Consider the following 24,233-nt stretch of genomic DNA (forward strand, 5'->3'; position numbering starts at 1 on the left):
GAGCTGAAGTGGAAGAGAGATGCACACCAAAGGGCTGGGGCTGCTCCAACCCAAGGCCACAGGTGACCCCCTTCCTGGAGGGGGATTTAAAAGCTGAGGAAGTCAGCCAGCCCAGATCTCCTATGGCAATTAAAGCAGGGGTGTGAACCAGAGCCCTCCACTGGAGTAGGGCAGAGAACGTGCAGGTGGCCAAGTGCTGCTGACTGGAGCTGGGCTCAGTGACCCGCAAGGGCTTGGCCTCCATTCCACGACCAAGTGCCTGCTGGGCCCTGTCCGTCTCATTCACTTGCCCATGGGGGCCCCTGCTGGGCTGGGGTGAGCTCAGTCTTCTTCAAAGGCCTTAGTGGTTTCCAAAGAGGACAATGTGCAAGTAGCCCTACACATAAGTGAACTCCTGACGTTACAACACAAAGGCAGTCCACTGAACTGGCCACCTAGTGAAGGGACAGTCTGTCATGGAACCCATAAGCTAAGAAATGTTCATTGCCCTGGTCACTGAACTAGCCAGGTACTGCTCATGGAAGGACCTGAGAAGGAAGCCAAGGTCTATGGGGGAAGTTGATCCTTGGGAGAGAGAAGACCAACAGCATCTGTACCACGTGGTTCACAACATGTGGGGTGTGGGGAGGTGGGCTGTCCACAGTTGTGTAAATGCGACTGGTAAGCCAGCCAGGGATACCAGCTTTCCTCAGGGCAACCTGTCGCACGTACATTATTTCTGCTAGTGGTAGGAGTGAGCCAACCAGCTCTTGATTTTTACTGCCAAATAAAAGACATATTAATGTGCTCCTGTGATCTAGGGACCCCTTGGCTTTGCATGGGTAGAAGTTTCCAGGGGTCTTCTCTCTGTATCCTTTACCTATTCCCCCTTTAACATCTACGTTACGTATAACACCAAGAAAACAGAAAGGCTGTATGATCAGCCATTTCTGCTGTTAGTCATAAGGTTAACGCCAGTACTTCATTCAATTTAGGTTAATGGATTGGGTATTTTCCCCTTTAAAAAAAAATCAGAAATATCTGATAACCCCAACGTTCCATCCATTCATTCTAAACCCAAGGTGGCTATGATTGCTTGCAAGACACATCTGGCTATTGAGACAAACGCAGATGGGTCCAATACTTGTAAATTTTATATTTATTATAACAAAAATTATGACCTGTTCATTTGTGCATTCTGCTTTAATAGAACTCTTGGTATGTAAATGATCTAGTTAAACCCTATACAGTCATGCTGATGTGGCAGCAATAAGGGACACAATTAAAAAGTATCTCAGAGTCAAAGGGTAGGGGCAGGAGAAGGGGGAGGTTCAGAGGCTCCTGGGTTCCCTTCTTGTGGCCTGTGATCGCCCGTGCATGAGGAGCGACACTCTAGCTACTCAGCCTCATCATGTCAGGAACTAAAGGTGGGTTATGAGGAAGAGGTGGGCAGAGGGGGAGCAAGAGGAAAGTCAGTTATTCAGGCTGTGTCCTTATGCCAAGACTACAAAACGTTTTAAGCATCACTATACAACACTGAGCTATTTACAATAGAAATTTCTCAATCAACTGTTCTCTCAGAGAAAATTAGTGAATCCCAGTGACTTAAGTCACCTGACAGAGTAAAGCAACTCCTAGGAGTTAGTCTCCATATTCTACAAATGTCTATCATTTTCAAGACAAAAAAAAAAAAAAAGCCTTTCCCCCACAGAAATACAGAATTACTAAATCATTTTGCACTGGCAACCTGCCTTGCCTTCCGGACAAACAAAACAACAAAAAGCCATTTTAAAAAATATTACATTAACTGTTTCTCTGTAATATATTAAACCTTTTGTTCTTTGTCTTTACACATCTGATATGTTAGGGGAAGAAGTTAACAAATTTAAATCATACTGGTAAAGCATCACTAGAGAAAAGTGGTACTTAAAAAAAAAAAAAAATCAACAGAAAAGAAGGAACCTACAGATTAGCTGCAAAGACTGGTTGGGGAAGGGAGACGGCAGAAGGAGGCGGAGTAAACCCCTGGTTTAATGTGAGCCTAGGAGACTCTTGGAACGCAGTCTTTCTTGGTTAGTTTATTTTTCAATAGTGCTCAGACCGGGTCATAGTGGTGTATCATAATAGTCCGGCAGCTGGTCCACCGGATACTGCCGCTGTGGTGGCTGCTGCTGGAGCTGCGGCTGTTGCTGCTGCTGCTGCTGCTCCTGGTGATGCTTCATGATTTCTTTGACTTCTTCTTCCAGCTCTGGGGGTATGATAAACTGGTCGTCAGGATCCGGCTGAGCTGGGGCAGCAAAGTAGCCCCCAGGCTTTCGGAGAGGTGCGTCTGTGGCCACCTCTATCACGTTGTGGCTCCTTTCCTGGGGTGCTACTGAGCCATTAGCCCTCCGGCGCCCAATGGTCCCCACCGCAGAAAAGTCTGCCTTCCTGGGCAGCCCTGGCTCATCCTCATTGGCACTGATGACAATGCCCTCGTCACTGGCCTCGGGTGGCACCTGCAGCAGGCTCTGCTGTCTCTCCTTCTCCTTGGCCCGGCTACAGTGGATGTCCACCTCCACCTCCACCCGGCTGCCATTGATGAAGACGCCCTCGATGGGTTCTTCATCATCGCTGTCAAGCCCATTGTCAGAGAAGGCGCTTGAGAAAGTAGCGCTGGATAGCTGGCGCTGGAAGGAGTTGGAGAGGCAGACTGCGTGAAGCATGCAGCGCTGCTCGCTGGGGTACGCGGGGCTGCTCTCATTCAGGGCACCGGAGGGGGGCTCGTCGGAGGCTGTCGACCCCACCTCACTGCTCATCTCCGAGGTGGAGATCTCGCTGCTGATCTCCGAGGCCATGCCACTACTGGAGGAGGGCACGCCCAGCCCATCGGAGGGCCGGTCCTTGATGACCATGTTGACGGAGGAGGGAAAGATGCCCGGGCTGGGCGGCGGTACTGCCCCGCTGGCACTGAGCTCACAGCAGCAGAAGCTGTCCTCGGTGACGTTGAGCTGCACCACTACCGCGCTGATGCTGTCATGGCAGCCATAGCTCTGGGCTAGGGTGCACAGCTTCTTGGCAGCAGCCAGAGCGTCGGGCACGTTCCGCACAGCCTCCACGGCCTCCTCGATGGACAGGCTGTCCCACAAGCCCTTGCTGCCGAGGATGAAGAACTCGTCCTGTGGGGTTAACGTCACGGACTGCACGTGAGGACGAGGCACCACGCTGGGGTGGAGGAACGTGTAGCCCAGGATGCGGGTGGACTCAGTCACGCCATTCACCTTGCCGTCCTGGAGGAAGAAGGGGCCAGACAGTTAACACTCCATACATGGGGCAGATTCCCTCCGGGCCTCCTGACTACAGGACCACAGGGCAGGACTTCTCCCCTCTTGTGAGCTGTTGGTGTCCCCTGCCACTGGGAAGCCCTGGGCAGGTAAGGAGCAGTGGGGACAAAGAGAAATATTTCAGGTATTCCCTTTATTGGAACCATTTTCAAGCTAGGTAGAGCAAGACCTGTCTTTAATCCCTTATGTGGCAAGGCAGGTTGATTAGCTCCCCCGTAAAACCCACAGGATTCAGCTTTTCTGAAATAAGCCACTTGTGAGCAGACAGACAAGACAGTCAAAATAATGCCCTCCTCTAGCCCTGTTTCGCTGCTGCAGTACATCGACCAAGAATGGCAACAGTGTCTGAGTTCTAGAAGATGAGATGGACATTGTTTAAACTAACCCAGACCAAAAAAAGAAGGTTAAAAGAAGTCCAGTACTTATTTGGGGGAGAAAATCTTGGTGTGACTAGCTGGGGAAGAATGCACAGCCTTGAAGAAGGGCCAATTCTTATCATTTCCTTGAACTCGATTTCCTGGTGGCAGATAGAAGAGGCAGTCTCCTGGTTTCTGTTCAGCTGGGCTCATGCCACTTTAATCACTAGCCAAAGTCTTTGACCATTTGCCAACAAAAAGACCTTTACTCAGAATGCTGGAGGGGAGAGAGGCACTTACCCTGTGTACCTGTTCAGTTCTCTATCCTTACAAGTGTGAGGTTCTCAGGTCCACAAAGTGCCTCTACCTGGCCCTATATATATATATATTTTTTAATTTATGATTTTTAATGGTGGTGAAAATATACACAACAAAACATCCACCAATTTACCAATTTGCATATGTATAATTCAGTAACACTGATTACATTCTGCACGTTGTGCAACCATCATCACTATCCTTTTCTAGATCATTATGCCACCCTTAACATAAAGTCAAAGCCCTCTCAACAGGCTCCTCCTTCCCCTTCCCTCTCCCAGTCCTGGTTAGCCACTAATAAACTTTGGTTTCTATATGTTTGCTGATTTCATATAAGTGAGATCATATGGTATTTGTCTTCCTGTGATTGACTTATTTTGCTCAGCATAATGTTTTCAAGGTCCATTCATGTTATGGCACCTATTAAGATTTCATTTCTCTTTATGGTTGTGTAATATTCCATTGTATGCGTATATCACATTTTGTTTATCTATTCATCTGAGTCGCAACCGACTCGTCAGCAGTGGGTTTATTCATCTGATGGACATTTGCACAGTTTCCACCTTTTGGATATTATGAAAAGTGCTACAATGCACCTGCCTCTATTTTTTACCCTGGTGGCACAGTGGTTAAGAGCTTGGCTGCTAACCAAAAGGTTGGCAGTTCGAATTCACCAGCTGCTCCTCAGAAACCCTAGTCTGTCCTATAGGGTTGCTATGAGTCGGAATCAACTGGACGGCAATGGGTCTGGTTTTGGTTATTTCCAGTACAGGCTCTATTACGGCAAGTGCAACTTCTAGTATGTGTCAAGGACGGGGTGACTATACAAAGATGGTTTCACCATCTACCTTGAGCAAGGTTTCTTCCAGAGAACATCCATTTCCTGTCCACACTGAAGCTTCCTTTGTGATTTCACCAGGTGTCTGCTTGGTGCTCAGGGGTGACAGGTTTTAGTTTAACTCTCTGCCTTCCCCAACTTTTCACACAACCCTCCACGCCACACACACACAGGTAGCAGTCTTAAAGGTAAAATTAGCAAAACAAGGCTTCAAGCACACTTAAACTCCCTTCATTCTACTGATGTAACTTGTGCTTCTCAGAGGGTGAAATGTGGCAAAGCCTACTTTGCTGTTCTACCCAACGCTTTAGATTTCTCCCCATCAGGACCAATGGTCTGTGTGGGTGCATGTGTGTGCGTGTGTTTAGCAATGTAGACAAAAGTGAAGAAGAGACGGCACAAAGAATAAGGGAACATCTGAAGGACAAATTGTGATTCACTTCTGTAGGTGAAAGTACATCATAAATTTCAACCCAAACATCATTAACCCTTGCTTCATCTCTGGCATAGGGTGGAGCATTTACTCCAATACCTTCTGTACTATCTCAGGCTGTCTGTTTCCTAGCATGCTGGACAGTGACCACCATCCACTTTCATCCTCTCTGCTCCTAGAATAGGCAGGGAACTAAAACACAGAGACCCGTTTCTGCAGAACCCCATGGTATATCCTGAGTATTTCTATATCTTTCTTATGGCCCTAATCAAAGCCTATCTGGAACCAGTTTTTTAATCTACTGGACCACAAATTTCCACCACGGTCTATCTTGAAATCCATACAGTTTGGGGTATTTTCTCTCTTCTTTGAGATGGTAAACTTCATGTGGACAGATGTGGTACCAGCCTCCCTTCCGAATCCCCACATCGTTTTTCAGATGCTTATCAGTGATCTACAGTCTGGCATGAATTAATGAATGGAGCTTAATTTCTGAAGCCCATTTGGCAGTTTCACTGGCAATGAATCTTGTTATAGTGTAAAATAACTGCACTTAAAGGTTTCTCAATGGTAGGATACTGACATTGTGGCCCTGATAATTTTTTGTTCTGGGGGGCCTAATAATTGTTTGTTGTCCTGTGCACTGTGGGGTGTTGAAGAGCATCCCTGGCATTTACCCACTACATGCCAGTAGCTCCCCTTCTCCCCCGTTGTTGTGACAACCAAAAATGTCTCTGGACATTGCCAACCACCTCCTGGGGCACCAAATGGCCCTGGTTGAGAACCACTACCTTATTTACATAGAACACAGGAGGCATGAACGCAAACCACACCTAGCAACATTTGCACATGCTTCGTGGTTCTGAAACACTGGGCTTAAAAGATAGGACAGGTACATCATTATTCCCACTTTGCAGATGGGGAAGCTGAGGCTTAGAGAGGTTTAAAGGTTATCACCTGCAAGTGGCAGAGCTAGGACTGGAAACTCCATGGGGCAGTTCTACTTTGCCCTAGAGGGTCGCTATGAGTTGGAATTGACTTGATGGCAATGATTTTTTTTTTTTTTTTAAGTGTAATTTCAGGGGTAAAGCCATCAATCAACCACCAAACCTGTGCCTCTGCAGAGTAGCTGTGAGGGTCAGATAGGGTCATGCCCATGAAGGACTTAGCACGGTACTTAAAATAGACACACTCAATAAATGCTTGATTATTTGATATATTATGATGTCCTTAGACATCTCATGGAAACCCTGGTAGTTGTTAGGAGCTACGGCTGCTAACCAAAAGGTTGGCAGTTTGAATCTACCGGGTGTTCCTTGTAAATCCTATGGGGAAGTTCTATTCTGTCCTATAGGGTCGCTATGAGTCAAAATTGACTCGACAGCAATGCATATGACACTGTGGATATGGAATTTTAATTTTAAACCAACTTCGAGGAATGTTCTTTGAACGGAAATGCTGCCTAACTTGCTTCTGCTATAACCCTGGCCCTCCCTGCCATCCTAAGGAAAACCATTCTCTGCTCACCTCTGTGATGATGGCTTTGTGCTGTTTGATTCTCTTCAGTTCTTCCTCACAGCTCATGCTGTAAGATCTGGACAGAGGCAACGGCTTCCCGTTCCGACAGAGAACCGTCTGGCACTTGCCCACGTTAGCTGAGGTCAAGGTGAAGGACCCGCCTGGGTCCACAGGGTCGTGCTTGATATGACAAAGGACAGCAGCACCTCCAAGCTTCTGCCCAGCAGTTCCAAGTTTCCTGGAATCCAAAGAGTAAAAACCCAAACACAATCCATTACATGTCGGTTTTGTTAATTCCACACAGAGAAAGACTGTAACACTGGACAGGGCTAGGAGAAAGGAGGACCTGAGGAATTCAATTCAGCTTCTTTCATCCAAGCATGCACTGCTCAACTTCTCAGAAGAAAACACCCATGGAATCGGATATCACACACCCCTCTCACAGAGGACAGCTCACAGTGGGGGAAGTGTCACCTCACCACTGAAGCCACAGGAGCTGATATGGAATAAAGGAGCCCTTGGACTGCTGCATCCAGCTGGCTATCCCTAGGCCACCAACTGCCCTATCAGCACACTCCAAAGACAGCAGTCAAGTACCACTTCTCTTCCCACCTACCTCTAAATCACCTCTGCTCCCAGGAGAGGAAAACTGAAGGGACCATTTAAATTAAGAGCAGGTTAAATTTAAATACCACATCCACTGCCACGCATACTTCTAAATGACTGACTACCCCTTCTCTTTCATAGGATGTTTGCTGGTGTAAGCCTTTACGCCTTGAACCATTCATACTCTTGCTCAACACAGTGAAGCCTTCTGGACCAGTACTGTCTATTCTAGAATATTCACATACAGGACCTTTGAATAATAATCCAGCTCCAAAGTGCTTGTGATTTACCCTTTTAGTTATGACCACTAATTCACAGACTTACTAGGACACAAGTTCCCACAATCAATAGTGGCAAAGAACTCCCATAACAAGTCCCACGAAGGGCAACGCCTCCCAGGCCCGCTGTTCCTGGGCAGTACATGAGCAAGGGTAACTCAGCCTCCCTGTCTTACAAAGGCAGGCTCTCAGGTATTGCCAGCTCACATCATGTGGCTGAAGGAAATCAAGTGGCAACACTGACAGTGAAAACCAGGGCTCCTACCTCACGAGTCAGAAGATCATGCTAAAGAACATGTAGTTCCCCTAAGGATCAAAAAGCTCATTGTACAGCCCACACCTGACGAACAAATACAGAAAATAAGAAGTATGCAAAGACACTGGAAACAGGCCTGCAATTCGCATCTCTAAACTCTCAACTTCCGGACTTGCATGACCATGCTTGGCTTTAGACCTTTCCAAGCTAGCTCTAGTTTCTCCCTTTCAAAAGCAAAATTATTTCCTTTTAGCAAATCCAGAAACAGGATGGTATTTGTGACAATTACAGTTGGCAGTAACCAGAGTCTGGGGTTCTTACTTTTTGTGTAGGAGGGTCTATAGAAAGTAGACCTCCTGAGGTTGTGAAGGGCATGTGTGTGGGTGATACAAATTTGCTTTTTTTCTAGGACAAGATGGTAGTAAAAACAGAAATGTAGATGTCCTCAGTGACTGAGAGAATGTTCTCTGGACTCTTACTGCGTGAGATCCAATCCAGGCTCCACCAGTTACTAGCTCTTAGGGTAATTTGCTTAAACTCTCTGTACCTCAGTTTCTCATCAGTAAAATAATAACAGTAACATTACCTATCTCACTAGCTAACATTTTCAGCAGGTGAAGTATTTAGAATAATGATTGGTACATATAACAGGCTCACTAAATATTAGCTATTATCATTATTCAGTTGCCAACTGTGCATGTATATTAAGAATCTGAAAGACAGAGGTGAGTCTAGCAGTAGAACACCCAACTGGGCCTGCCTCTACTGAGCTCTTTAAGAAGAACTGTTCCTGACTTAGGGTACAATTTTAAAGGCTGCTCTGAGCCAGCAAGCCTTAGCAGGTAACTTCTACCCTTGTTATGAAGCTACTTCCTCTTACAAATCTTTAAGGAAAGGAACTGGGAGAGAAAGAGAGAAGCTCGTCAATGTTGCCACGACCTTTCAAGTGCTAGTATACCCTTCTTCACTCCTGGTTGGTCCCACCTCAGCAAGTGTTTGCAGGATGACATTTAGAGACAGGGAATTCCTTTACAACCACAAAGCCATTACAGTGACAAAAGAGCAATTAAAAAAATTTTTTTATCGTGCTTTAAGTTTATAAAGCACAATAAAAATTTATATACACCTTGCTACATACACCTTGCTACATACTCCTAGTTGCTCTCCCCCTAATGAGACAGCACACCTTCTCTCCACCCTGTATTCTATGTCCATTCAGCCAGCTTCTGTCCCCCTCTGCCTTCTCATCTCCCATCCAAACAGGAGCTGCCCACATAGTCTCATGTGTCTACCTGAGCCAAGAAGCTCACTCCTCACCAGTATCATTTTCTATCTTATAGTCCAGTCCAATCCCTGTGTGAAGAGTTGGCTTCGGGAATGGTTCCAGTCTTGGGCTAACAGAAGGTCCGGGGACCATGACCTCTGGGGTCCTTCTAGTCTCACTCAGACCATTAAGTCTGGTCTTTTTACGAGAATTTGAAGTCTGCATCCCACTGCTCTCCTAGAGCAAGCAATTTCTTTAATAATGATCTCTTTATAACATTCACCCAACATTACAAACATTCCATAGCTCTATGGTCACCTAAAGCCCCGCTGCAGGTGGAAGCTTTAGGAAATGGCCCAGGATTCTAGTAACACAGTCTTGAATAACAAGGGGCGGGCGGGGCGGGGAGCATATGAAAAAGGATTTTACTTCTGAATCTAAAATCTGACCATCTCAAGATCACAAAGCTAATTGGTTTGTGCTATTTCAAACCACTGAAAGTATTTCGTAAGGGTGAACACACAGAGACAGAAGGTCTAAGGAGCCTCTGGATTTCGCCTGATTTGAGGGAAGGGGTGTTGTGAACATTCTGGAGAAATCTGGAAGCATGACAGGGCTGTGAGTTCCAGTTCTAAGAGAAACTAAATTCCTGTCATCGACTTAGCCTCATATAAGGCTGTCTGGACACCACACTGGAGTGTAGTTTACCCCTGATGCTCAGCAACACTGAATTGCCCAGATGCACCTGAAGTGTTCACATTCAAAGAGAGTATCTGAGCACCCATCTGTCTAACCAGAGGGCAAACACTCAAAGGAAAGCAAGAGAACACACAGCAGGAACTCTAAGTTTTACCTTTGCATAACAATGAATGTATTGACCATGTACTCTTCTTCATGCTTTGTTTTCTGTAGCTCCTCAGCCAGAATGTCGCTCATGGTGCACTGGAGAAGGTAGGGCACCTCCACATTGCGGTCTCCATCAAATACACCATACAGGGCTTCCCGGTTGTCACAGAAGTTGTTCACCGACAGGGCCGCAACACACAACCTGCAACACAAGAATGCCTTTGTGCTAAGTCCACTCATCTTTCCTTCCCCATCCCCCCTGCCAGCCCAAATCTTTCTTTTTTTCTAGCTTTGCAGACCCCATGTGGGCTCAAAGACCATAATGGCACAGTCTTGTCTCTTTCTTCATGACTTCTGACAGATTAACGATAGGTAAACTGACCCCAGCTAATTTATACGAGCAATGGGTGGTGGGGAGCAGGACTGACAACAAAGGGGCATGGGGAAGTTTTAGGCGGCGATGGAACTGTTCTATATCTTGATTGTGCTGGTGGTTACATGATTACATTCTTTCATCAAAACGTGCAGAACTATATGCTAAAAAAGGTGTATATACAAAAAAGGTGTATTTACTGTATATAACGTGACTTTTTATGGTATGTAAATTAATAAAAAAGAAAAAAAATGTATTAAGCACCTACTATGTTGGAAACCCTGGTGGTGTAGTGGTTGAGTGCTACGGCTGCCAACCAAACAGGTCGGCAGTTTGAATCAACCATGTACTCCTTGGAAACTTTATGGGGCAGTTCTACTCTATCCTATAGGGTTGCTATGAGTCGGAATCCACTTGATGGCAATGGATTTGGTTTGGGTTTTTGGTATGGTGGCACTGTGGTTCAAGTGCCTGGCTGCTCACTGAAGGGTTGACAGTTCAAACCCACCAGCAACTCCGTGGGAGAAACGTGGCAGTTGGCTTCTGTAAAGATTACAGCATTAGAACCCCTACAGGGCAATTCTATTCTGTCCTGTAGGGTCACTATGTTTAGGAATTGACTTGATGGTAACAGGTTTGATTTTTTGGTATATACTAGGCATACATATCACATACATAAACCTATTATTTATTTGGGATAAAAAATAATGATCATAACCATTATTAATAATAGTAGTAACCAACACTTAATAGGTATGCATATATGATTCATGTGATCCTTCCAACAACCGTATAAGGTAGGTAATATTTTTAGTGCCATTTTACAGATGAGAAAATCAAGCAAGAAGTTGAGGAACTGCCAAAGGTCATATAGCAAATAAGTCTAGAGCCCAGATTCAAAGTCAGTCAGTCTGGCTCTTATCCCAGTGTCTTGTAATTCTTGCCTCCATTCGTTAAGAAAAACAAGTCATCCTAAATTATATGGCAATTAGGAACAAAGTTAAATTTTATGATATTAAATTGCCTTATACTTCCATCTTCCTCCTGTAATTCTTTCCTAGTCAGAGAGCGGTTATGTGTTTTTTTTTTTAAAGGAAAAAATGTGCTTTTTGAAAAAACACAGTAATGATCATTCTTAGGATTTCTTTTCCTCTGAACCTTCCTGTTTGTTTTTCAATCTGAGAAGGAACCTAAATTTTCCAAGTGCAGCTCCCCGCTTGGATTTCCCCCAAGAGTCTGAAAAGGAAGGGTCGAAGGGAGGAGAAACAAGAGTAGACATCTCTTGAGACCTGGAGCAGGGCTCATATAGTTCTTCCCTCCCAAGATGACAAGCAGCAAGCTACTTGTTTAAACTACCCTTTTATCTACAATGCAAAAACAAAACCTTGAGAAACTTCTGCAGGGAAAACCAAAGGGTAAAACAGTAAGGGAGATAAAGGAAGGGCAGGCAGTGGCCTGGGGCTTCTGTTGTGCCGTGGATGTTCCATTTCTTCATCTAGACCCTGGTTCCAGGGTGTGTCCACTTCAGGAGAACTCACAGAGTTGTATGCTTATCATTTATGCACTCTCCTGTACTTACATTATTCTTCAACACAGGGAGTCCCCAGCTTACAAGTGGGTTCTGTTCTGATGACTCACTGTTGTAAGTCAGTTCTGATGTAAGTCAAATACCTCATTATTTTTTAGTTTTCATTATTATTGCTTTTTATTATCAGTATCTTTTATACATCTGACGTTTATTTGTCTTTGGGGATTCACATGAAAATGATAACATCAGCAAATTATGCACTGCAACATCGTATGTAGTATATATTCCTAACGATAAAATGTACAAACAAAAAAACCTGAAGGTTGTTGGATAAGCGTGGTTCATCATGACTCGAATGACATAAGTTGGGGACTACCTGCATAACAAAAGTTAAAAAAAAAAACAAAAAACTAAACTAAATCAATTTCTAAAGCACAGATGAGAACTTTAAGAGGCACAGAGAGTAAAAATTAATGTGGTGAAACAATATGGGTACAGATACTGAGAATGGTGACTCAGTGTGAAAGAAAGTAACCAATGGCATTGATCTGTACATGTAGAAATTGTTGAATGGGTGTATGTTCTGTTGTGTATATTTTCACACACACACACCCCAACAACAAAAACCCCACATCTAATCAGTTACTGGCTTCATTAATATATATGAGTAGGTAATAAATTTTAATGTCCTTAGATGTTTAAAAGCCAATCTTGGATTTCACATCAGTGATCTGGAATTAGAAAGCATTTTCACATGCTGGTGTTTGTAAGTGAGACAGTAGGTACTTTAATCTAAAAAGTGGCTGATCTTCAAAAAGTAACTCTGAATGCCCTAAATAAAGCATGCACTAACTCTCTCCCCGTCTCCAACACAATGATCAGCGGACAGGAAGAAGCACACAGAAATAACACAAGTAGAGCCCAGGAGAATGGAGCTGAGTCTCCTTTGCTTATGCTACCTTTACTGAGTCAACAGTGCAGATTCAAAGGGTCTGGGTTGGGGAATTTTTTTGTTTGTTTGTTTAAAGTTCTCCACCTGATCGATTCTAATGTGGTTCTAGACTTAAATACTAATGTTGGCTATTACTGAATCATTCTCCACTTTCTGTTCTTTCCCTGTTCTCATACTTTGTGTCCTTATTAAAAAAAAAAAAATACCTTGATTAAATTATAAATATTCTAATTTATAGAACTCTACGAGGAGTCCCTGGGTAGTGCAAATGGTTAACATATTCAGCTGCTAACCAAAAGGTTAGAGGTTCTAATCCACCCAGAGGTGCCTCAGAAGAAAGGCTTGGTATCTACTTCCCAAAAAATCAGCCACTAAAAACTCTACGGAACCCAGTTCTGCTCTGACGCGCATATGACCACACAGAGTCAGCTCAATGGGAACTGAGTCTTTTACTTTTCTAGTAATCATTTAGCACCTCTTCATAACGAGGTTATTCATAAAGTCTGCTATACACAGGGTCGCTATGAGTCGACGCTGACTCGATGACACTTAACGATAAGAACAGCAACTTCATCAAACACAAGCAAGCCTGGAGAGCTTGATTATAATTCTCAGGAAAATCAATATTTGTTACTAAGACAGGGAGGGCTGGTGAGAACAGGCAAGAAAAAGAAATTAAGACGAGCAGGTCCTGGTGGCGAGGCAAGCAGGGATGTAAAGCCAACAGCCATCAAACTCCTGCCACGCTTGCTAAGAGGGTAAAAACAGCTCTACAGAACTACTGACTGGTCAGTCATGTCACTGATCTGGAATATGGACAATCAAGGCTACTTCTCCTTTAATACTATCCCTGCTTGGCTTCGTAAACAGGCTTCAGAGAAAGACAAAAAAGCTTTTCAAAAGAGCAGGGATGCATTTCAATACTTAAGCCTTCTCCAAACACTGGAGTCTTACACAGGTATAACGTGTCAGTTACACTGTATCCTGGCAACATCGCTCACAAAGACAGAGTATGTGATGCCAAGCAGGGCTTTAGCTTAACGGTCAAACACAAGTCATGGAGTAGCCACACTTTGCAGAAACATCCTCAAATAACTTTTACATGAGAAAACTACGTGCCACAATACTGGGTTTGTTCGCGTCCCACTGAAGAAGTGAGGCAGGCAGGAGGCATTTCTTGCTCCAAAGTTTCGCTCAACTTACTTGTTCTTCACCCCAGAAGCTTCAGTGTAACCGTGGCTCCATACGGCTGGGGCTCCTGAGGCATCTCCTGCTGAAGGCTGGTCAATCTTAAAACAGCGGATATTACTAGGAAGGGAGACAGAAAGGATAATGGGATTCATTAAAATGAAACATACGTGAATTGCTGCCTTTATCTGAGAAAAGAAAAACACCCGCAAAGCACTCTGTACTTACCATTTATTACCGTGTTTAATGCATCTGAAATATTTATCAACAACAAGAACCAGCTACTCCTCATAATGAAAACCAAGGGACATATATAGAAAGCATGAAAATTAGTTCCTGTCAGCATTTATCAGCAGTTATTAGGGGCTTTCACACAGATCACACTAGATGGCTGGTCTACTGGGAATTAAAAGGACAGCACTCAACCTGGGCTTGAGAAATCAAAATTTAAGTATTAAGTTGGACATATTCTTAGAATATAAACACTCAGATTTGAAAAGAACAAAATCTAAGCCACGGTTTTATTGTGTTCAGGTGACGTGAGAGAATTCTGCAACATTCATTCCCAAATCCAATTTCTGTCCTCACCAAGCCTTCAATTATTATTGAGGATTTGCCCTCCTCTGAAGGGTTTTTTTCACTTGCATAGCCATCATGCTGAGACTAATATCATAAAATAAAGCTTACAAAGCAAAAGAGGAGGATTCTAATAAATTACAATTGTTGCTGTGTGCCATCGAGTCGATTTTGACTCATAGCAACCCTAGATGAAAGCGTAGAACTGTCCAATAGGGTTTCCAATGCCGTAATCTTTACGGGAGCAGATCACCAGGTCTTTTCTCCGACGGAGCCATTGGTGGGTTTGAACCACCAACCTTTAGGTTGGGAGCTGAGTGCTTAATCACTGCACAACCAGGGCTACTTTACAAGTTAATTACATATATTTATAACCAGTAGACTTAAGTTCTTATCTCACTTCAGCTCCCACACACCATAATTGGTCCAATAGGACTCAAAACTGAAATATTAAGAGTGTAAACTCTCAAATGGAGCTTACTAAAAACCACCCTACTATTAAGGATTCGGAAATCCCGGTAGCGTAGTGGTTAAGTGCTATGGCTGATAACCAATGGGTCGGCAGTTTGAATCCACCAGGCACTCCTTGGAAACTCTAGGGGCAGTTCTCTGTCCTACAGGGTTGCTATGAGTCAGAATCCACTTGAAGGCAGTGGGTTTCATCAAGGATTCAGTGACCCCAACATCAAGTCATAAGGAAAGTGAAGTAGGTTTTTATGAAGTCTTCTTAAAACCAAACAATAGTTTACCTTAACTAGTAAAGTATGTCTTCCTTGAGCACTGTGCTCTTGTAAGATCTATGTTGTTAGATGCCGTTGAGTTGGTTCTGACTCATGGCGACCCCATGTACGACAGAACGAAACACTGCCCGGTCCTGTGCCATCCTCACAATTACTGTTATGCTTAAGATCATTGATGCAGCCACTGTGTCAATTCATCCATCTCGTTGAGGGTCTTCCTCTTCTTCGTTGACTCTCTACTTTACCAAGCATGATGTCCTTCTCCATGGACTGATCCCTCCTTAGTCTCACCATCCTTGCTTCTAAGGAGCACTCTGGTCATATTTCTACCAAAACAAATTTGTTTGTTCTTTTGGCAATCCATGGTATATATTCAATATTCTTCTCCAACACCACAATTCAAAGGCATCAATCCTTCCTTGGTCTTTCTTACTTATCATCCAGCTTTCACATGCATATGAGGCAACTGATAACACACTGGCTTGGGTCAGGCACACCTTAGTCTTCAAAGTGACATTTTTGCTTTTCAATACTTCAAAGAGGTCTTTTGCATCACATTTGCCTAATGGAATGCATCTTTTGATTTCCTGACTGCTGCTTCCAAGGGTATCGATAGTGGATCCAAGTAAAATGAAATCCTTGACAACTTCAATCTTTTCTCCATTTATCATGATGTTGCTTACTGGTCTGGAAACCTGGTGGTGTAGTGGTTAAGAGCTACGGCTGCTAACCAAAAGGTTGGCAGTTTGAATCCACCAATTGGAAACCCGATGGGGCAGTCCTACTCTGTAAGATAGAGTCGCGATGAGTCGCAATCGGCTAGACGGCAACAGGTTTGGTTTTTGGTTTTTGCTTACTGGTCCAGTTGTGGAAACCCTGGTGGCACAGTGGTTAAGTGCTATGGCTGCTAACCAAAGGGACAGCAGTTCGAATCCACCAGGCGCTCCTTGGAAACTCTACGGGGCAGTTCTACTCTGTCCTATAGGGTCGCTATGAGTTGAAATCGACTTCATGGCACTGGATTTGGTTTTGGTTGGTCCAGTTGTGAGGATTCTCGTTTTCTTTATGTTGAGGTGTAATCCATACTGAAGGCTGTGGTCTTTGATCTTCATCAGTGTTTTAATTCCTTTTCGTCTTCATCAAGCAAGGTTGTAGCATTTGCATAACGCAGGTTGTTAATGAGTCTTCCTCCAATTCTGATGCCCCATTCTTCTTCATATATTCCAGCGTTTTGGATTATTTGCTCAGCATACAGATTGAATAGGTATGGTGAAAGGATACAACCCTGCTGCACAACTTCCCTGACTTTAAACCATGCAGTATCCACTGTTCTGTTTGAACAACTGCCTCTTGGTCTATGTACAGGTTCCTTATGAGTACAGTTAAGTGTTTTGGAATTCCATTCTTCACAAAGTTATCCACAATTTGTTATGATTCACACCGTTGAATGCCTTTGCATAGTTAATAAGACACAGGTAAATATCCTTCTGTTATTCTCTACTTTCAGCCAGAATCCATCTGACATCAGTAATGATATCCCTTGTTCCACATCCTCTTCTGAATCCAGCCTGAACTTCTGGCAGTTCCCTGTCAATATAATGCTGCAGCTGCTTTTGAATAATCTTCAGCAAAAGTTTACTTGCATGTGATATTAATGATATTTTTCGATAATTTCTGCATTCAGTTGGATCACCTTTCTTGGGAATAGGCATAAATATGGATCTCTTCCAGTCAGTTGGCCAGGTAGCTGTCTTCAAAATTTCTTGGCATAGAAAAGTGAGCACTTCCAGTGCTGCATCCATTTGTTGAAACATCTCAGTTGGTATCCCATCAATTCCTGGAGCCTTGTTTTTCGCCAATGCCTTAAGTGCAGCTTGGACTTCTTTCAGTGACATTAGTTCCTGATCATATGCTACCTCTTTTTGGTATTGTGACTCTGTGTATTCCTTCCATCTTCTTTTGATGCTTCCTGCGCTGTTTAACATTTTCCCCGTAGAATCCTTCAATATTGCAACTTGAAGCCTGAATTTTTTCTTCAGTTCTTTCAGCTTGAGAAATGCCAAGTGTATTCTTTCTTCCCTTTTGGTTTTCAATCTCCAGGTCTTTGCACACATCATTATAATACTTCACTGTGTCTTCTTGAGCTGCCCTTTGAAATCTTCTGTTCAGCTCTTTGACTTCATCATTTGTTCCTTTCACTTCAGCTACTCTATGTTTAAAAGCAAGTTTCAGAGTCTCTTCTGACATCCATTTTGGTCTTTTCTTTCTTTCCTGTCTTTTTAATGACCTCTTGCTTTCTTCAAGTATGATGTCCTTGATATCATTCCACAACTCGTCTGGTCTTTGGTCATTAGTGTTCAACGCATCAGATATATTCTTCACATGGTCTCTAAATTCAGGTGGGATATACTCAAGGTCGTACTTTGGCTCTCGTTGACTTGTTTGAATTTTCTTCAGTTTCAACTTGAACTTGCATATGAGCAACTGATGGTCTGTTCCGCAGTTGGACCCCGGCCTTTTTTGGACTGATGATATTGAGCTTTTCCATCATCTCTTTCCACAGACATAATCCATTTGATTCCTGTGCATTCCATCTGGCAAGAGCCACATGTATAGTTACTATTTATGTTGGTGAAAAAAGGTATTTGCAATGAAGTCTTTCGTCTTCCAAAATTCTATCATGCATCTCCGGCATTGTTTCTATCACCAAGGCTATACTTTCTTAACTACCGATCCTTCTGTTTCCAACTTCGCGTTCCAATCACCAGTAATTATTAATGCAGCCTGACTGCATGTTCAGTCAATTTCAGATCGCAGAAGTTGGTAAAAATCTTCACTTTCTTCATCTTTGGCTTTAGTGGTTGGTGGGTAAATTTGAACAGTAGTTGTATTAACTGGTCTTCCTCGTAGGTGTATGGATATTATCTTATCACTGACAGCGTTGTACTTCAGGACAGATCTTGAAATGTTCTTTTTGACAATGAATGTAAGGCCAATCTTCTTCAAGCTGTCATTCCTCACTTAGTAGACCATATGGTCGTCTGATTCAAAATGGCCAATACCATTCCATTTCAGCTCACTAATGCCTAGGATATCAATCTATATAGGATGAAATTGACAAAAGCAACTCAAAAGGTTAGATCGGAAACTTAGGAAGCACTGAGTCTATGTTAATAGGGCAGGAACGATTTGAAAAAAGGAGGGAGAGAATGGCTGCACAACTCAAAAAATGTAATCAATGTCACTGAATTGTATACGTAGAAATTGTTGAACTGGTGTATGTTCTGCTGTGTCTATTCTCAACAACAACAAAAATTAATTACATTTTTAAAAAAATGGCTGGCTACCACGTGGTAGAATAAATCCTGTTACTTGTAAATTGCCACCAGTCTCCCAACCCTTACTATTTAAACAAAAGAAAAAAAAGTATGTATCATCTCTTAAACACTTTTGTCCTCTCACCCCAAGAACACAGAGTATCTGTTAGCATTCATTAACTCCAAATTATAACAAAAACATAATGCCTTTACTAAGAACTATTCGACTCTAAAAAGTAAATCAATATGTAACTAGCATTCACTTTGATTCTAGAAATAGACGGTGACAATTTCTCTGGAATTTAAAAATATTTGATTAAAGAAAGTTTGTATTCTCCATTATCAGCAAATATTCACTTTTCCCCTTATGCTAAAAAAACTGAAAAATAAATTATAGATGTTGTCAACAGAAAAGACCCAAATCAAATTAATACCGCATTTTACAGGAGGGCTATATATTCTCTTTTCAATGTTTTCAATCCTATCAATTAAAGAGAGGCACATAAAAAGATGTTGCTAGATGCCACTGAGTTGACTCCAACTCATAGTGACCTCACGTATAACAGAAGGAAACACTGCCCGGTCCTGTGCCATCCTCACAATAGTGGGAATGTTTAAGTCCACTGTTACAGTCACCATGTCAATCCATCTCGTTGAGGGTCTTCCTCTTTTTCACTAACCCTCTACTTTGCCATGCATGATGACCTTCTCTAGGGATTGGTCTCTCCTGATTACATGTCCAAAGTTAGCAAGACCTAGTCTTGCCATCCTTGCTTCTAAGGAGCATTCTGGCTGTACCTGCCATTGTGATTTGCTCTCTATATGACCTGGTACCACATTTTATCCATCTAAGTTGGTAAAGAATGTGATGGGGTCCTTAAGGCAAACCTTAAGGTTCTTGCATATCTTCATGCATTCTAGGGAAAACTGAGGGCTTGTTTCTAAAGGCATTTGTATTTTTTATATGTAGATATAAGTTATATATAAATATAGAACACAGAGCCCTCAAACAATTCCATTTTTGAGCCTGATCATTAAGGGGGAAGAAAAATTCTTAAAACCGCTCACAATACTTTCTAGTGAAGTAACAGTTTTTCATTCCTGGCCTATCTGAACAGTAGGGCTGTGCAGCCATCTGAAGTGATCTAAATGTTTGCTCCTATACATCTTCCAATGAGGCTGAGAGCATCTTTGGGAGCTGGAGCTCAATCTCATGTGACAGCTGCCATACGCACTTACCCTGGCCCACTGAGAACCAACAGGACAAGGAACACCTAATGTTTCCATACCTAATATATGGGAACTCTTCCTGGTTATTCAGAACCCACAGCCTTCTAGATGCTGAACAGGAAGCAATGTTTTTACGTAAGAACACTATGATTTCATTGTCTGTTGCTACTTTTTCTTCATCTGAGAGCACATATGTGCTTCACCACAGTCGCCCAGGTCACTCCAAGAACAAGAACATACGCTCATCGTCAGAAAGTTGACACACAGATTTTCTATTATGCATATATTATAGAAGGGTCATTCTGTATACATGGTTTTGCATCTTTTTTCTAATAATATCATGAACATTTTTCCAAGTCATTTTATATTCACACTAAATACATGAAATATCTTGATGATTATCCTGTGCCTAAAATGAAAACCATATTTCTGAGTATTACAATTTTTTTTTTTTTTTTTACAATAGAGAACCCTGGTCTAAGGGTATGAATATTTTTAGAAGTCCAAAACCTTGCTACAGAGGGCAACTGTTTTCAATTTACAGTCCTCCAGCAGCACCAATTTGAGAAAATATGTTATCATTTAAATCTTTTATTTAGTACTTCCTTAATATACTAATAAGGCTGACCATCACCTTTTCATGTAATTATTTGTACTTTTTTTGTTAATGTTAACATCCACTTCTTTTCTGTTTGAGTATGTTCTTATGGATTGAATTGTGACCCCCAAGATATGTGTTATAAGTCCTAACCTCTGCCTATGGTTATAATCCCATTTGTGAATGGGTTATATTTGTTATATTAATGAGGCAGGATTAGGTTATGTTAATGAAGATTAGGTTATATTTGTTAAGGAGGCAGGGTTAGGGTGTATCTTGAGTCAATCTCTTTTGAGATACAAAAGAGATTAAATAAGCAAGCTAAGCAGCAGAGATGGGGAAGAGAGATGCCAAGCCACACAAAGATTGCCCAGGAGCAGAAGCTGGAAGAGACAAGGACCTTCCTTCAGAGCCGACACAGGGAAAAAGCCTTCCCCTAGAGTCAGCATCCTGAATTTGAACTTCTAGCCTCCTAAAATGTGAGAGAATAAATTTTTGTTTGTTCAAGCCACTTACTTGTGGTATTTCTGTTACAGCAGCAGTAGGTAACTAATACAGAATCTGGTACTGAGAGTGGGGTGCTGCTCTAACAGATACCTAAAATGTGGAAGTGGTTCTGGAATTGGGTAATGAGTGGAGGATGGAAGAGTTTTAAGGTGGCTAATAGTAAAAACTTAGATTTCCTTGAAGAGACCGTTGGTAGAATTATGGCTGTTAAAAGTGATTCTGCTGAGGGCTCAGAAGGAGGTGAGGCTCTGTCGTCTCAGAGAACACATACGGCACCAGCAGCAGACTGTTGCTGGGCATGTGGACATTAAATGTGCTTCCGGTGAGACTTTAAAAGAAAACGATGAACATGTGATTGCACAACGGAAGAAGGGTGATGCTTTTTACGCAGTAGCAAAGAACTAGTCGGAATTAGGTTCAAACGTCTGGTGGAAGACAGAACTTGTAAGTGATGAGCTCTAGTATCTGGATGAGGAGATTTCTAAGCAAGATCTTAAAGGGACTGCATGGTTTCTCCTTGTCGCTTATAGTAAAATGCAAGAGGAAAGAGATGGGCTTAAAAATGAACTGTGCAAAATGAAAACGGAAAGTAAAGATTTGGTAAATTCTGTTGTACAAGCTAAGGACATGTATTCCAGAATATTCACCAAGAATGCGGCTACACAATCTTTTATTAAAGAGATTAAACCTGTGACTAATGGATCTAACCTACTACCACAGAAGAAAACCAATTTGCTTAGACTGAAGGGGACAGAGAAAGAACGAAAGGAAAGAACATTGTCTGCCTCTTGGAATTCTACAGGCAGGGAACAAGCCAAAGGAGCTGCATCTGTTGTCCTCCGAGAAAACAAAAGGACCATCCCTGGAACAGTCAGAGATCAGAAGAGCTGTTGGAAGGAGCATGGGAAGCAGAGCTGCCTTAATCTCAAAGGGTGGGGGCAAGGGTTTCTGGATCTCAGAGGGTAGGGACACAAGTTTCAAAAAGTTGGCTCTTCACCACCATGGTTCTGGAATGTGGGGCTGTGGTTAAGGTATGCCAAGAGGATGGGGCTGCCATCCAAAGCAGAGGGTTTGGGGCTGCCATGCCCAAGGGTCAGAAGAACGGGGTCTGCTGGAGCCAAGAGGGTGGGGTCGCCACTCTGACAGACTAGGAGATTGGGGCTGTCCAAAGCTGGGGGAGCAGAGTTGTCATCCCAGTGGGCTTGGAAGGTGGAGCTGAAGCCCAGGGCAGAGAGGCTTCCACCCAGAACACCCATTGCCTAGGTGATCTCAGAGAAGAGAGGATTATTTGCAAGCCTTGAAAGCTAATGTAAATTGCTCTGCTGGGTTTTGGATTTGCTTGGTGCCTGTTGTATCTTCTTTCCCTCAAATTTCTCCCATTTGTAATGGAAATGTCTACCTTTTGCCTGTTCCACCATTGTAGTTTGGAAACAGATAACTTGTAATCTAGATTTCACAGGTTCAAAGATGAAGAAGAATTTTGTCCCAGGATGGAATATGCTTCAGGTCTCACCCATATTTGGTTTAGATGATTCAGAACATGAGATTTTGGGCTTGGAGTTGGCTTGGAGTTGATTGAAGAATTTTGGGATGCTGCGATGGGGTGAATGTGTTTTACATGTGGCAAGAACATGAATTTTGGGGAGCCAAAGGGTGGAATGTTATGAATTGAATTGTGTCCCCCCAAAATATGTGTTGTGAATCCTAATCTCTACCTGTGGTTTTAATCCCATTTGTGAATGCGTTATGGTTGTTATATTAATGACGCAGGATTAGGGCGTATCTTGAGTCAATCTCTTTTGAGATACAAAAGAGATTAAATAAGCAAGCTAAGTAGTAGAAATGGGGGAAGAGAGATGCCAAGGCACATGAAGATCGCCTAGGAGCAAAACCCAGCAGAACAATTTACATTAAAGGCTTGAAAATAATCCTCTCTTCTCTGAGATCATCTAGGCAATGGCCCTGCTCTCCAGACTTTGGGTGTTGGCTAAGGGAGCTGACAGAGAAAGCCTTCCCCTAGAGTCAGCATCCTGAACTTGGACTTGTAGACTCTTAAAATGTGCGAGAATAAATTTGTTTGTTAAAGCTACTTACTTGTGGTATTTCTGCTATAGCAGCACTACATAACTAAGATGTATGTGTTACTTTTCTTACTGACTTACAAGAATACTTTCTGTTAAGAATATTACTGTGTTTGTTTCCTACATTTTTTGCTAATGTTTCTTCCTAGTTTGCCTTCTAGACTTACTCTTGGTAGTTTTTGGAATAGATATTTTAAACTTTTATGTGTAAAAAGTATATTTACGTATAAACACACATAAAAGCAATGTCACCATATTGGTTCCTTTTCTTGATCCCCACCCCCCCTTTTAAGCTTAAAAATTCCTTTTCCAGTTTATGAATTATAGGGTCGCTATGAGTCGCAATCAACTCAACGGCACTGGGTTTTTTGGGTTTAGTTTATGAATATACTCATATGATTTCTTCTGACTTTTAAAAAGTATTTCATTTTATACATTTAACTCTTTAATCCACCTAGAATTTATTTTGTGTGAGATAAGAATTCAACTTTTATTTTTCTCCAAATAGTTACATTAACAGATCTTGATACAATGCAACATGAAAATTTCAAACCATATTTGTAGAGCTACTCAAAAGTTAACTGTAAAAAGATGAAATGTATTTTGATAATTCATGTACTCTTATGCCCAAGAAGTACTTTAGGAATTACGTAGGCCATCCTTCTCACTTGTAGATGAGAAAACTGAGGTCTCAAGAGAAGGCAGGGTCTAGGCCAAGGTTTCAAATGCTGGAATGAATAATGGAGAGAACCCAGGACTCTGCTGTCTTCCCCAGGACAGAGTCCTTTGCATTCTACTTAGGCTGCATTCTTCAATTATATATCAAAATCTATTTTCTCATTAAACACTTAAAATGTCAATAAATAGGCACTTATTAGGCCAAGTCTAACCTGGGATCCCCTTAAAAGCTTTTCAAATTTTGATTGGCACTACGGCCTATGGAGGTATGAATGGATCATTCATCCATATTCAACTCTTCAGTTATTTCTAAGATAATGGCACATAACTTTCAGCTACATATTTGACAATAATGTATAATAGTGTATGCGGCATACACAATGACTAAATGTGTGACAGTGTCCAAAACTGTCAACTTTAAGATACAATCACACCGCAAAACATTCTCTA

General features: G+C 42.4%; 1 protein-coding gene across 7 annotated transcripts in view; it reads right to left on the minus strand.

Moving 5' to 3' along the window:
* Positions 1–1,120: 1,120 nt before the first annotated feature.
* The window catches only part of PHLPP1 (PH domain and leucine rich repeat protein phosphatase 1), a 233,917-nt gene continuing 210,804 nt past the window's right edge, over positions 1,121–24,233 (minus strand). For all 7 annotated transcript variants that reach the window (XM_064294420.1, XM_064294422.1, XM_064294426.1 and 4 more), the window contains 4 exons: positions 14,072–14,176; positions 10,023–10,217; positions 6,775–7,003; positions 1,121–3,248 (listed from right to left, as the gene is read on the minus strand). In XM_064294420.1, the coding sequence (XP_064150490.1) occupies positions 2,085–3,248; positions 6,775–7,003; positions 10,023–10,217; positions 14,072–14,176 (1,693 nt within the window). In that variant the 3' untranslated portion in view covers positions 1,121–2,084. The remainder of the gene's footprint in view (positions 3,249–6,774; positions 7,004–10,022; positions 10,218–14,071; positions 14,177–24,233) is intronic.

The sequence above is a fragment of the Loxodonta africana genome, chromosome 11, assembly GCF_030014295.1.
Source record: "Loxodonta africana isolate mLoxAfr1 chromosome 11, mLoxAfr1.hap2, whole genome shotgun sequence".
NCBI lineage: Eukaryota > Metazoa > Chordata > Mammalia > Proboscidea > Elephantidae > Loxodonta > Loxodonta africana.